Source organism: Zonotrichia leucophrys, chromosome 1, assembly GCF_028769735.1.
Source record: "Zonotrichia leucophrys gambelii isolate GWCS_2022_RI chromosome 1, RI_Zleu_2.0, whole genome shotgun sequence".
Taxonomy (NCBI): domain Eukaryota; kingdom Metazoa; phylum Chordata; class Aves; order Passeriformes; family Passerellidae; genus Zonotrichia; species Zonotrichia leucophrys.
In genome coordinates, this window is record NC_088169.1 from 1,964,385 (window position 1) to 1,977,819 (window position 13,435).

The window sequence follows — 13,435 nt, forward strand, 5'->3', positions numbered from 1 at the left end:
CCGGGACACCCCGGCACCGGGTACCCTGCATGAGCACCCCCGGAGCGGGACATCCCCAGAAACCGGGAAGCCCTCCGAGCTGGGCAGCGGTAACCGGGTACCGAGCTGCCGGGACTCCCGGCACCGAGAGCCCCAGCACGGGCACCACCCGGAACCGGGCACCGCACTGCCCAGCCACCCCTGTACTGGCAGCCCCGTAACTAGGCACCCCGGTACCGGGCAACCCTGCACCTGATAACAGGATACCTCAGTAACCCTGCACCGGATAACCCCTGCACGCTGCACTCCCCGGAACTGAGCGCCTCGGAATCCGGCACCCCGGTACCGGGACCGCCAGAACCCCTCTGCCGGGCACCCCAGAAACGCGCCCTCCCTGGCCCTGGGCACCTTGTGCCAGATAACCTTGTACCGGGCACCTCTGTGCCAGGCAGCCCGTGCCAGGTGCCGGGAGCCGCCGCCGCTGCCTCTGCACCGGGCGCTGCCTGGCACCGGCTGTTGCTCCCGGAGCTCACCTCGGCCCCGCACACCTGGCCGCGGCTCCGTGCCCCGGCGTGCCCGGCGGAGCTGGCACGGTGGCTGCTCCGCCCAGGAGTCCCCGGGGCCAGCGGCGCCCTGGGGACCCCTCGTTGCTGGGACACGCCCGGTGTCGCAGGAGCCGCGGGTCCCCTGGGGGAGCCGCGCCCGGCACCGGGGCTGGCGGCAGCACCCGGCAGGTGCTCAGGTGCGCAGGACCCCCGGTTACCGGGACACACGGGATCCCCGCTGTGAAGGACTCCACCGGGACCCTCGGCTCCGTCCTGTCCCGCCGCTGGGCCGGGCTCCGTCCCGGCAGCATCGCTGAGCCATGGCCGCAGCCCGGGCTGGCACCGGCACCGGACACGGCACGGGGTGAGCGGGGCACGGCCGCCTCCTGCGGGCTTGGGGTAGGGGCGCCGCAGGGACCCCCTGAGTCCCACCGGTGCTGGGGGGCGGCTGAGCCTCGGAGCCACCGGCAGCCGGGCTGAACGGGGACAGAGGGACCCCAAATGGGGACAGAGGGACCCCCGGTCCCTCTGTGCCCCCAGCCACACTGCCACCTCCCTGCACTGGACCCTGGACCCCAAATGGGGACAGAGTAACCCCCGGTCCCTCTGTGCCCCCAGTCGCACTGCCACCCCCCGGAACTGGACCCTGGACCCCAAATGGGGACAGAGTGACCCCCGGTCCCTCTGTGCCCCCAGTCGCACTGCCACCCCCCTGCACTGGACCCTGGACCCCGCCGGGGACTGGCACTACCGATGGATCAGCCTCATGGTGCTGCCCATCCTTTACAACTGGGTCGTCCTCATCCTCAGGTGCCAGGCAGTGGGGTTGGGGTTGGGGTTGGGGTGGGGGTGTCCCGGCCCCGTCCCAGCAATGCCCCACTCGTACCCCAGGTGCTGCTTCCCCGAGGTGCAGGAGGCACACGCGGGGCTGTGGCAGGCCCTGGACGGGCTCAGCGATGTGCTGTACCTGCTGGACATCGCCGTGCACCTCCACACAGGTACGGACCCGCAGACAGACACACGGACACACAGGTGTGTACACACACACGTGCAGGTGTGTACATGTACATACACACGTGTGCACTCCCACCTGGTTCAGCCACCACCCAGCCCCACACAGAGGGTGTCTGGGTGGGTGGTCTCGAGTCTCACACCCACCCTCACCCCCCAACCCCATGGCAGCCTAGGGAGCCGTCAGCCACCTCCCGAGGCTGCCCACCCAGGGTTCCTGTGCCTCCCTGTGCCCCGGGCTGGGCACTGCGTGGTCCCCACTGCCATCACAGGGAGCAGGGTGCCCGGGGTGCCACGGCTGCCCTGGCTGCCCACCAGGTTTCCTGGAGGACGGGATCCTGGTGCGGGACGCCAGGCGGACGCGGCGGCGCTATCTGGGCTCCTGGAGCTTCCCCTGGGACGTGGTGGCCGTGCTGCCCACCGAGCTGCTGTGCCTGCTCCCGGGGGTGCCGAGGGTGCCGGGGGTGCCGGCGGCCCGTGCCAACCGCTGCCTGCGGGTGCCGCGGCTCTTCGAGGCCTTCGACCGCTGCGAGACGCGCACGGGATGGCCCAACGCCTTCCGCATGGCCAAGCTGATGCTGTACCTGCTGCTGGGCATCCACTGGCACGCCTGCCTCTACTTCGCGCTGTCGGCGCGCCTGGGGCTGGGCGCCGACCCCTGGGTGTGCCCCAGCTCCCCGCGGCTGCTGCGCCGCTACCTGCACAGCTTCTACATCTCCACGCTGGTGCTGGCCATGGTGGGCGACACGCCGCCGGCGCAGCGCGAGGAGGAGCTCCTCTTCCTCACCGCCGGCTTCCTCCTGGCCGTGCTGGGCTTCGCCACCATCACCGGCAGCATCAGCACCGTCATCGTCAACCTGAGCTCGGCCGGCAGCGCGCTGTACCCCGCGGCGGGCCCGGTGCGGCGGTACCTGCGGGCGCGGGGCGCGGGCGGGCGGCTGGCGGCGCGGGTGGCGCGCTGGCACCAGCACCTGCGGGCGCAGCGCAAGCCGCCGGCCGAGTGGCGGGTGCTGCGGCACCTGCCGCGGGGGCTGCGCGCCGAGGTGGCGGCCAGCGTGCACCTGGCGGCCCTGCGGCGAGTGGGGCTGTTCCGCGGCTGGGAGCGCGGCGTGCTGCGGCAGCTGGTGCTGCGCCTGCGGCCGCAGGTCTTCGGGCCCGGCGAGTTCGTGTGCCGGCGCGGGGACGTGGGCCGAGAGATGTACTTCATCCGCGAGGGCCGCCTGGCCGTGCTGGCCGCCGACGGCGTCACGCAGCTGGCCGTGCTGGGCGCGGGGCTCTACTTCGGCGAGATCAGCCTCATCAACATCAAGGGTGAGCCCCGCGCCGCGCCCCGACGCCCTGCCCGGTGCGCTGCCCTCGGCTCACGGCCCCCGCCCCGCAGGCAACATGGCCGGGAACCGGCGCACGGCCAACATCCTGAGCATCGGCTACTCGGACCTCTTCTGCCTGGGCAAGGAGGACCTGGCGGAGGTGCTGGCCGAGTTCCCCAGCGCCCGCGCCGCCATGGAGGCCAAGGGCCGGGAGCTGCTGCTCCGCATGGGCCAGCTGGACACCGGGGCCGAGGCGGCGGCGCTGGCGGCCGAGGCCGAGGCGGAGCGGCGGCTGCGGGGGCTGGAGGCGGCCCTGGAGGGGCTCCAGACGCGGGCGGCGCGGCTGCTGGCACAGCTGGAGGCCAGTGCCCTGCGCATGGCCCTGCGCGTCCGGCGCCTCGAGGGACGGCTGCAGCTGCGGGACGGAGCCGTGCGGGACAGGGCGGGGCGGGACGGAGCCGTGCGGGACAGGGCGGGGCGGGACGGAGCCGTGCGGGACAGGGCGGGGCGGGACGGAGCCGTGCGGGCAGACGGGGCAGCAGGAACGGCCCCACCGCAGCAGCCTGCCGGCCCACAGGGTCCTACCGGGGGACAGGGCCCCACCAGAGTGCAGGGTTCAACCGAGACACGGGATGTCCTCAGGGCACAGGGTCCTCCCAGGGCACCGGGTCCCTCCGAGGTGCAGGGTGCCCCCAGGGCACAGGAGCCAGGCTCCGCAGGAGGACAGGGTGGCACTGGGATGCAGGGCCCCTCCAAGGCACAGGGTCCCCACAGGGCACAGGGTCCCAGTGACGTGCCAGGTGCTCCCAAAGCACACGGTAGCCCCACGGTGCAGGGGCCCCTCAGGGCACGGGGTCGCATTGGGGCACGAGGTCCCCGTGGCATGTATGGCCCTGGGGGGGCACAGGCTCCCCTCAGGGCACAGGGGCTGCCCAGGGCGAGGAGGCAGATGGGGACACGAGGCCCCGGTGCCATGTACGGTCCCGGCAGGTCACAGGCTCTGCGCAGGGCCCGGGGTCCCTCCGGGGCACAGAGATCCACAGGGGCGCAGGATGTCCCCGGGGCTCAGGGGGTCCCACGAGGGGCGGGGGTGCCGCGGGACTGAGGGGTGACCGGAGGGGGACACAGCAGCGACCGCTGGTGCGGTGACACCGGCAGCTGCTGCTGCGGCACCGGGACCGGGAGAGGAAGGAGCCGGGATGGGGACGGGGCCGGGTCGGGGAGTTTCGGGGCCGTGAGCAGCTCGGGATCCCCGGCCCCGCCGCCCGTCCCGGGGCAGCCGGGGGAAGCGGTGACCGACCCGCGGTGGCGGCCGCCGCCCGGTGCCTCAGCAGCGCTCCCTGCGAGCCCCCCGAGCCGCCCGGGACTGGGCTGCAGCCCGGAACCCCCCGAGCCCCGCTCCCGGCGCTCTCCACGGCCCCGCCCGTCCCCCCCACCCCGGGCTCCCCCCGATCCCGCCTCCCCCGCGCCCCCCGGCACCCCCCGGGCTCCCCCCGCCGCCGCCGCCGCCCCCCGCCCCCGGCCCGCCCCGCGCCGGGCGCCGCCCCCGCTTATCCAGCGGCGGCTCGGAGCGGATCGGAGCCTCGTCCCTGCCGGAGCCTCCCGGTGCCCGCTCCTTCCCGGTGCCTCCTGCCGGAGGAGGGGCGGGGGCAGGCGGGGGGGGCCCCGCCATGGACCCCCGGCCCCTCAACGAGTCGCTGCAGGAGATGCTCTGCCGCTCCGGGAACGGCACCGGGAACGGACCCGGCACCGGCACCGGCAACGGGACCAACGGCTCGGTCTGCGACCTCCTCCGCAGGGGCCTCCGCGGGCCCCCGGGGCCCAGAGGTGAGAGCGGGGCGGGGGGAAGGAGCGGGAAGGGACCCCCACCCCCGTTCGCGCCCGGCCCTGCGCCCCCCGCCCGCCGGTACCATCCCGCTCCGTCCCGCCGCGCTGCCCCGGTGCCCGCCGCTCCCGTTCCCCCGGTGCCCGAGCGGAGCCGCCCCGTGCCCGCCGTGCCCCTCCTCAGCCGGCACCATCGTCCCGACCCCCGCGGGCTCGGCGGCCCCGGCGCTGCCCGCGGTTCCGATGCGGATCCCGGCGCTGCCGGGGGAGCGCGCCGGGCTGTGCCGGCGGCAGCGAGAGGGCGGAGGGGATTCCGACAGGGACGCCACGGACACGGCAGCGCCCGCCCCGCGCCCCTGCCCCGCTGCCGGGCCCGGACCTCCAGCGGACCCTCGGCTGGGACCACCCCAGCCCACCCCTGCTCGGTGTCACTCCGCGCTCCGGGCAGGACGTGCCCGGTCCCCGCGCCCGGCACCGAGGCGGAGGGTGGGCAGGATGGGGCGCCCACCTGCAGGGGGGTCCCTCACTCTCAGGGAACTGAGCCGAGGAGCGGGGGGCTCACCCCGAATCCCGGCGGCCGCCACACGTGGGGAAGCGATGCTCTCGCCTGATGGGTGTGCGCCGAGCCCGCGCCGGAGCCCCGGGGTCCCGGTGTCCCGGTGCCCGGGCCTGTGCTGGGGCGCCTTTGGGGTGCCCTCACAGCGTGTCTGGGGGGCCCTCGGGGTGCCATGGGGGTGTCTCGGTGGTGGCCTCGGGAGTGCTTTCACAGTGCCTCTAGGGTGCCACCGGGGTGCCCCGAGTGCCAGCGCAGCGCCGTGCCCGCAGATCTGGACGTGGCGGTGCGCGTGGTGCTCTACGTGCTGATCTTCGTGCTGAGCGTCGGGGGCAACGCGCTGGTGGTGGCCGTGCTGGCGCTGAACCGGCGGCTGCGCACGGTCACCAACTGCTTCCTGCTGTCCCTGGCCCTGAGCGACCTGCTGCTGGCGCTGTGCTGCATGCCCTTCACCCTGCTGCCCGGCCTCATGGGCGCCTTCATCTTCGGCGACGTCGTCTGCAAGCTCGTGGCCTACCTCATGGGTAGGGGGGACACGGGGGGCTTGTCACCTCCCATGGGTGGGGTACACGGAGGCTTGTCCCCTCTGCTGGGTGGGACACAGTGGGGCTTGTCACCTCCCATGGGTGGGACATGCGGGGGCTTGTCCCCTCTCCTGGGTGGGACACGGGGGTTTGTCCCCTCCCATGGGTGGGGCACACGGAGACTTGTCCCCTCTCCTGGATGGAGCACACGGGGTTTGTCCCCTCTCCTGGGCAGGGTGGGACACGGCGTGGGGGCCTCATCCCCGCCTTGCCGGTACCGGGGGCGCAGGGAGGGGGCTCGTCCCTTCTCCGTGGATCCCTGGGGGTTATGCCCACCCCCGGGCACACGGAACCCAGCAGAGGGGCTCAGGGGAACTGGGGGCCTGCAGAGTCACGCCGTGCCCGCCAACACGCCCCGCTGCCCGCAGGGGTCTCGGTGGCCGTGTCCACCTTCAGCCTGGTGGCCATCGCCATCGAGCGCTACAGTGCCATCTGCAACCCGCTGCAGTCCCGCGCCTGGCAGACGCGGTCCCACGCGTGCCGCGTCATCGCGGGCACCTGGGCGCTGGCGGCGCTGCTGATGCTGCCCTACGCCGTGTACAGCAGCACCCGGCCCGCCGCGCCGCGCCCGCCGCCCGCGCAGTGCACGCACCACTGGCCCAGCGAGCGCGTCCGCCAGCTCTGGTGAGTCCGGGCACCGGGGGGAGACGGGCCCGGGGGGACGCCCGCTGACCGGGGCCGCCCGTCCCAGGTACGTGCTGCTGCTCCTCGTGCTCTTCTTCATCCCGGGCGTGGTGATGACGGTGGCGTACGGGCTCATCTCCCGCGAGCTCTACCGGGGCATCCGCTTCGAGCTGGACGTCAAGAGGGACGTGGCAGGTGAGGGGTGGGGCGGGGGTGACACTGCGGGTGACGCCTGGCGTGGCTCCTGTGTGGGCAGAGTGCCCACGCCAGCAGCAGAGGCAGGGCTGAGCCCTCAGCCCTGCTCCCACAGCGGTGTGCTCCTCTGAGACACCCCCTCTCCCGGGGCCCTCCTGGTAGCCTCGGGGTGCAGCGTGTCCCCGTGGCGCCATGGCCATTTCCGTGTCCCCGTGTCTACATGGCCATTTCCGTGTCCCCTGCACCCATCCCATCCTCCTGGAGGACGCTCCCGGCAGTGTTGGGGTGCAGCGTGTCCCTGCAGTGCCATGGCCATTTCCGTGTCCCCATGGTGCCATGGCCATTTCCATGTCCCCTGCACCCATCCCGTGCCCCTGGAGGACGCTCCTGCAGTGTCAGGGTGCAGTGTGTCCCCATGGTGCCATGGCCATTTCCATGTCCCCGTGTCCCCATGGCCATTTCCGTGTCCCCTGCTCCTGGAGGTCGTCGCTCCCGCCGTGTCGGGGTGCAGCGTGTCCCTGCAGGGCCGTGACCGTGACCAAGCCTCCTCGCTCCACAGCCCAGCGCGGCTCCGGGGCGGACCCTGCGCCCAGCTGCGACGAGGGTGACGGCTGCTACCTGCAGCTGTCCCGGCCGGGCGCGGCGCTGGAGCTGCGGGCGCTGGGGGCGGCCGCGCAGCAGGACCGGGCCCGCATCAACAGCTCGGGGGCGCAGCTGGCGGCCAAGCGGCGGGTGATCCGCATGCTGGTGGTCATCGTGGCCATGTTCTTCCTCTGCTGGCTGCCCATCTTCGCCGCCAACACCTGGCGCGCCTTCTCCCCGCGGGCGGCGCAGCGGGCGCTCTCGGGCACGCCCATCGCCTTCATCCACCTGCTCTCCTACACCTCGGCCTGCGCCAACCCGCTCATCTACTGCTTCATGAACCGCCGCTTCCGAAAGGCCTTCGGGGCCACCTGCGCGGGCTGGGGCTGCCGCCGCGCCTGCCCCCGCCGCCCGCCCGAGGACGAGCCGCCCATGGCCAGCGCCTCGCTCTCCAAGTTCAGCTACACCACCGTCAGCAGCCTGGGGCCGCCCTGAGCCGCCCCCCGAGCAGGAACCCCCGAGCCCCCCAACGCCGGTGCCTGGGCCCCCGCGAGCGGGACCCCCACGAGCCCCACGGCCAACCCCTCTCTCGCCAAGCTCAGCTACCCATCCTCAGCAGCCTGGGACCCCCGAGCTAGCCCCCTTAGGCCCCCAACACCAGTGCCTGCCCCCCCAGCTGCACACCCACAGCAGGACCCCCCGAGCATGAACCCTGCCCTGCCGTGCCCCCCCGGTGCACCCCCAGCCGCCCACCCGCCCTCCCGGGACACGCTTGCCCGGCACCCCCGGCTCCATCCCAGCGGCCCCGAGCCCCAGCGGGGTTGGAGCGAAGGGCGGCGGGAGGAGCCCCGGGGCCGGGCAGGGGGAGGCTCAGGGAGGGCACCGAGCCCGGGGTAACCCCGCGCTGCTCCCCGGCTACGGCCACAATAAACTGACCCCGAGCCCAGCTGCGCCGCTGCTCCCAGCGCTCCTGCCCGCCGGTACGGAGCCTCCGCGGGGCAGAACCGGGCGGGACGGGGGGGTCGGCACCAGGCGAGGCTCGGGGGCTGCGGGCTGGGACCCTCCGCTGCGGGAACTGCTGAGCCCGGCGGCAGCTGGGGATGGGACCCCCGGGCCCGGTGCACCCAGTGCCGCCCCGGAGCGGGGCGGGGGTCCGTGCACAGGGGAGGAGACCCCAGGGGAGCGAGACCCCGGGGAGCACGGCCAGCCCCAGGACTCCATCTCCCACCGTGCCCCGTGCGCCTTACGTACCCGGCGTCCTCATTTGCATACGGTCCCCGCCCCAGGTTGCCACGCCCCCTGGTGGCCACGCCCCCGCCGTTTTCGGCCATGGCTCCGGGGGCGGGCCCTGCCCCGACCTATGCGTCCTTGCCACGCCCCCTCAGCCATAAATGGCGTTGCTCGGCCCCGCCCCCTAGCCGGCCCCGCCCCTCCCTCGGCCATGGCGGCCGGGGCTCGGGCCCCGCTGCCCCCGCGGCCAAAGCTGACACCGCGCCCGCCGTGCCCACCGGGGCCCCCGCGGCCGCAGCTGACACCGCGCCCAGCGCTGCCACCGCTGGCCCTGGCCCTGGCCCTGGCACTGGCACTGGCGCTGCTGGCGCTGCCGGTGTCGGCGGGGTCGCCGCCCGGCCCCGGGGAGCAGCTGGCGGCGGCGGCGCCGCGCTGGGGCTGGCGGAACGTGTCGTGCCCGGCCTGCCGGGTGCTCTTCGGGGCGCTGGACCTGGCGCTGCAGGTGGGCACGGGGGGTCGGGGAGTGCCGGGACACGGGGAACACCGGGGGGACACCGGGCTAGGCACGGGGATAGGTGGGCACCGGGACACCAGGACGGGAAGAGCGGGGGCGACAGGAACGGGGGCAGAGGGGACAGGACAGCGGGGACAGGGCGGGACGGGACAGGGACAGAACAGGGACAGGCCGGGCCAGTCCCTCGTGACGGGCCGGGGCCGGGACAGGCCAGGACAGGTCGGGGCTTGTGACAGACACGGGACCGGCTGGGAATGGGGACAGGGACGGGCGGGGACGGGGAGGGCGACGGGCTGGGACGGCTGGAAGGGCAGCGGCGACGGGCGGGGTCATGCCGGCGGCTCCGCTCGGTGGAACGGGGACGGGCTGGGGCAGAAACAGGAACCGGGACAGGAACCTGAACCGGGACAGGAACAGGAACCGGGCCAGGAACCTGAACCGGGACAGGAACAGGCTGGGGCGGGGACGGCAACGGAGGCAGCAGGGCACCGGGCTGGGGACCAGAGGGGCTGGGCGACCCTGTGGGTCCCTTCTGGCCTCGGGATATCCAGCTGGGTGGATCGGGGTGGCCGGGGGGTGTGGGACAGTGACAGAACCAGGGGTCATCCCGCGGAGCTGCTGGGTGCAGCACGGCGATGGCAGCTGGGGTGCCGTGTCCATTCCGGGGGTACCCTGCCCATCCCGACGGTTCCGTGCCCCTCCCGGTGGTGCCGTGTCCGTCCCGGGGGTGCCGTGCCCATCCTGGCTTTGCCATGCCCCCCCGGCAGTGCCGTGCCCGTCCAGGGGTGCCGTGTCCATCCCGGTGCCCATCCCGACGGTTCCGTGCCCCGTCCCGGTGGTGCGTGGCCTCCGCGGCAGTGCCTGTGGCCCGTCCCAGGGTGCTGTGCCCATCCCAGGGGTGCCGTGCCCATCCCGGGGGTGCCCTACCCATCCCGGTGTCCTTTTTCCGCAGCTGGAGCCCAACGTGGCCCGCGTGGGGCGCGTGGCGTCGCGGCTGTGCCAGGAGCTGCGGCTGGCGCGGCCGCCCGTGTGCCGCCAGGCCGTGCAGCTCTTCCAGGGCGACGTGGTGGCCGCCTGGGCCCGCTCCGTGCTGCGCCCGCCCGAGGCCTGCGGGCTCCTGCTGGGCCCCCGCTGCGGCCACTGGGACATCCTGGGCGACTGGAACGTGTCGCTGCCCGCCGCGCCCAAGCCGCCGGTGCGGCCCCCTGTGCCACCGCCGCCCGGAGCGCCCACGGCCCGCATCCTGTTCCTCACGGACCTGCACTGGGACCGGCAGTACGTGCCGGGCAGCGCCGCCGCCTGCCCCGACCCGCTGTGCTGCCGCGGGGCGCCCGCCCAGGGCCCGGGGGCCGCGGGCTTCTGGGGCACCTACGGCAAGTGCGACCTTCCCCTGCACACCATCGACGCGCTGCTGGCCCAGCTGCCCAACGGCACCGCCAACGGCACCGGCGGCTTCGCGGCGGCCTACTGGACCGGGGACATCCCGGCGCACGACGTGTGGCAGCAGAGCCGCGGGGACCAGCTGCGGGCGCTGCGCACGGTGACGGCGCTGCTGCGCGCCCGCCTCGGCCCGCTGCGTGTCTTCCCCGCCGTGGGCAACCACGAGGCCACGCCGGTGAACGCCTTCCCGCCGCCCTACGTGCGCGGCAACCGCTCCGCTGCCTGGCTCTACAATGCCATGGCCGAGGCCTGGCAGCCCTGGCTGCCCCCCGCCGCCCTGCGCACCCTGCGGTGGGCACCGGGATGGGCATGGGGGATCCCTCTGCCCAGGGATGGGGGGTTTGTGCCTTGGGGGGTGGGAGGGCACAGGGTGAGGGTTCAGGGCTGCTGGGGGCCTGGGGCTGTGGCGTTTGGGTACCAGGATCAGGGGACACGGGGTGGGGAGGCTCCACACTGGGGGCTCCGGGCTGTCGGGTGTGGTGGGAGCTGCAGTAGCACAGGCTGGGGGCTCAGAGCACGGGACTCTGGGCACCTGGGGGCTCAGGACTAGCAGGACACGGTGTGGTGTCCGTGCTGGGGGGCAGTGGGGGTACCGGGCCAGCTGGGGCTGCGTGCAGATGTCTCAGCTTCATGTGGGGAGAGGTGCAGGGAGGGGGTCATGGCTGGCTGGGGTACAGAGAGGGCTGTGGGGTAACGGGGGCTCCAGGCTGGGGGCTGTAGGGGGGTGGGCAGTGCGGGTGGCAGAGCTGGGGGTCCGTGGGATGGGTGCAGGGTCTGTGGCTCAGGGGACTCAGCACTGACCCCCCTTTTCCACGCAGGGCTGGCGGGTTCTACACGGCGCAGGTCTGGCCTGGGCTGCGCGTCGTCTCCCTCAACATGAACTTCTGCTCCCAGGCCAACTTCTGGCTTCTCATCAACGCCACTGACCCCGCAGGGCAGCTCCAGTGGCTCATGGGGGTCCTGGCAGATGCTGAGCGTGATGGGGAGAAGGTGTGGGGGGGTTCTGGGGGGACACGGGGGGTCTCGGTGGGCCCTGGGCAAACCCCCAGCCCTGGCTCCCTGCCCACAGGTGCACATCATCGGGCACATCCCGCCAGCCCACTGTCTGCGCAGCTGGAGCTGGAACTACTACCGCATCGTCAGCAGGTCGGTGCCTGACCCCTGCCCAGACCCCTGCCCCTGTGCCCCACACACCAGACCCCCATTCCATGCCCTGGCCTCCATCCCCGTGTGCTGGACCCCTGTCCATGTGCCCTTGACCCCCACCCCACACGCCAGAGCCTGGCTCCACGCCCTGAACTCCCATCCCGCAGTGGTCCCCCTGCCCCACATGCTGAACCTCTGCACCAGGCTCCACCCCACATCCCAGGCACTCTCTCTGTGTGCAGTCCCATGCACCAGACTGCCCGCTCCATGTGCCAGACCCCCAGCCCGTGTGTCCTGGACCCTCACCCCATGTATCCTGGACCCCCACCCCGTGTATCCTGGACCCCCAGCCCGTGTATCCGGGACCCCCACCCTGTGTATCCTTGAGCCCCACTCCATGTATCCTGACCCCCCAGCCCCTGTATCCTGGACCCCCACCCCACATGCCGGACCTGAGGGCCAGGGTTGGGGTTCCAGGGTGGGGGTCTGGGGATGCCCCCCTGCTCACCCACCCTGGCAGGTTCGAGGGCACCATCGCGGCTCAGTTCTTCGGGCACACGCACCTGGATGAGTTCGAGCTGTTCTACGATGAGGAGACGCTGTCGCGTCCCGTGTCCATCGCCTTCGTCGCACCGAGTGTCACCACCTACATCAACCTCAACCCCGGTGCGCCCCGAGCCCCCGCCACGTGTACCCCACTGTGTGTCCCCTGCCATGTGCTCCCCGCTCCCCGGCGCTGACCGTCCCTCGCCCTGCAGGGTACCGCGTGTACGAGGTGGCCGCCTCCTACCCCGGGAGCTCCCACGCGGTGCTGGACCACGAGACCTTCATCCTCAACCTGACGGAGGCCAACGCGGCGCCCCCGGGCACGGCCCCGCGCTGGCGGCGGCTCTACGGCGCCCGCGAGGCCTACGGGCTGCCCGCCGCCTTCCCGGCCGACTGGGACCGGCTGGTGCGCCGCATGCAGGACGACGAGCCGCTCTTCCAGCTCTTCTGGTTCCACCTGCACAAGGGGCACCCGCCCCGCGAGCCCTGCGGCGCGCCCTGCAAGGCCGCCCTGCTCTGCGCCCTGCGCTCCGGCCGCGCCGCCGACCCCGCGCTCTGCCGGCCCCTGCGCCCCGCGCTGCCCTTCCCGCACATCCAGCAGCTCTGGCAGCAGCGGCGCCTCTGCTGAGCCTCGGCCGCGGGCAGCAGGGCTGCGACACGGGGACACCGGGAGCTCCTGGGACACGGGGACACAGGGAGCCCCTGGGATGTGGGGACACCGGGAGCCCCTGGGACACGGGGACACCGGGAACCCCTGGGACACAGTGACACCAGGAGCTTCCAGCACATGGTCACACCGGGAGCTCCTGGTATGTGGTCACACTGGGAGCCCCTGGGACGTGGTCACACTGGAAGCTCCCAGCACATGGTCACACCAGGAGCCCCTGGGACGTGGTGACACTGGCAGCAGGGTCAGCAGTGGTGTCACCGGAGGCAGGGCAGGGACACAGTCACTCAGGGAGCAGGGCTGTGGCCAGCACAGGTCACAGCAGGAGCGGGATCGGTACAAGGTCACTGGGATTGGCACGAGGTCCCCATGTCCCACCAGTTACACAATAAAGGCACAATGGACACCACACCGCTCCTAATCCTCTCCACCAGGATTGGAACTGGGATCAGGATCAGCACGTAGTCCTCATGCTCCCATCACCCCCCAGTACAGGTGTGATGGACCTCGCTGTCCTTCATCCTCCTCACTGCAATTCTCAGCCACCACTTAGGGAGACCCAAATCAGGGATGCTGGGGGGGCCCCACCACCCCGCCTCCTTGTCCTAATTCTCACCCACTGGGATCACAACTGGGATCAGCCCGTGATCCCTGTGCTCCCACTGGCCCCCTAATAGGGTGTGGA

The 13,435-nt window shown here is 73.1% G+C and overlaps 3 protein-coding genes across 3 annotated transcripts; all 3 read left to right on the forward strand.

The window, feature by feature from the left end:
* Positions 1-844: 844 nt before the first annotated feature.
* Positions 845-3,950, forward strand: CNGA4 (cyclic nucleotide gated channel subunit alpha 4). Its single transcript, XM_064703274.1, has 5 exons — positions 845-888; positions 1,143-1,334; positions 1,416-1,522; positions 1,854-2,846; positions 2,917-3,950. Exons 1-5 carry the CDS (start codon positions 845-847, stop codon positions 3,948-3,950), a joined length of 2,370 nt encoding a protein of 789 aa, XP_064559344.1.
* A 465-nt stretch (positions 3,951-4,415) lies between these two features.
* On the forward strand, positions 4,416-8,153 carry CCKBR (cholecystokinin B receptor). The gene is made up of 5 exons (XM_064704924.1): positions 4,416-4,672; positions 5,495-5,746; positions 6,175-6,430; positions 6,498-6,625; positions 7,185-8,153. Exons 1-5 carry the CDS (start codon positions 4,516-4,518, stop codon positions 7,700-7,702), a joined length of 1,311 nt encoding a protein of 436 aa, XP_064560994.1. The 5' UTR covers positions 4,416-4,515; the 3' UTR covers positions 7,703-8,153.
* Positions 8,154-8,218: 65 nt separating this feature from the next.
* Positions 8,219-13,159, forward strand: SMPD1 (sphingomyelin phosphodiesterase 1). The gene is made up of 6 exons (XM_064704888.1): positions 8,219-8,939; positions 9,904-10,682; positions 11,210-11,381; positions 11,461-11,537; positions 12,058-12,203; positions 12,296-13,159. Exons 1-6 carry the CDS (start codon positions 8,568-8,570, stop codon positions 12,709-12,711), a joined length of 1,962 nt encoding a protein of 653 aa, XP_064560958.1. The 5' UTR covers positions 8,219-8,567; the 3' UTR covers positions 12,712-13,159.
* The last annotated feature ends 276 nt before the right edge of the window (positions 13,160-13,435 follow it).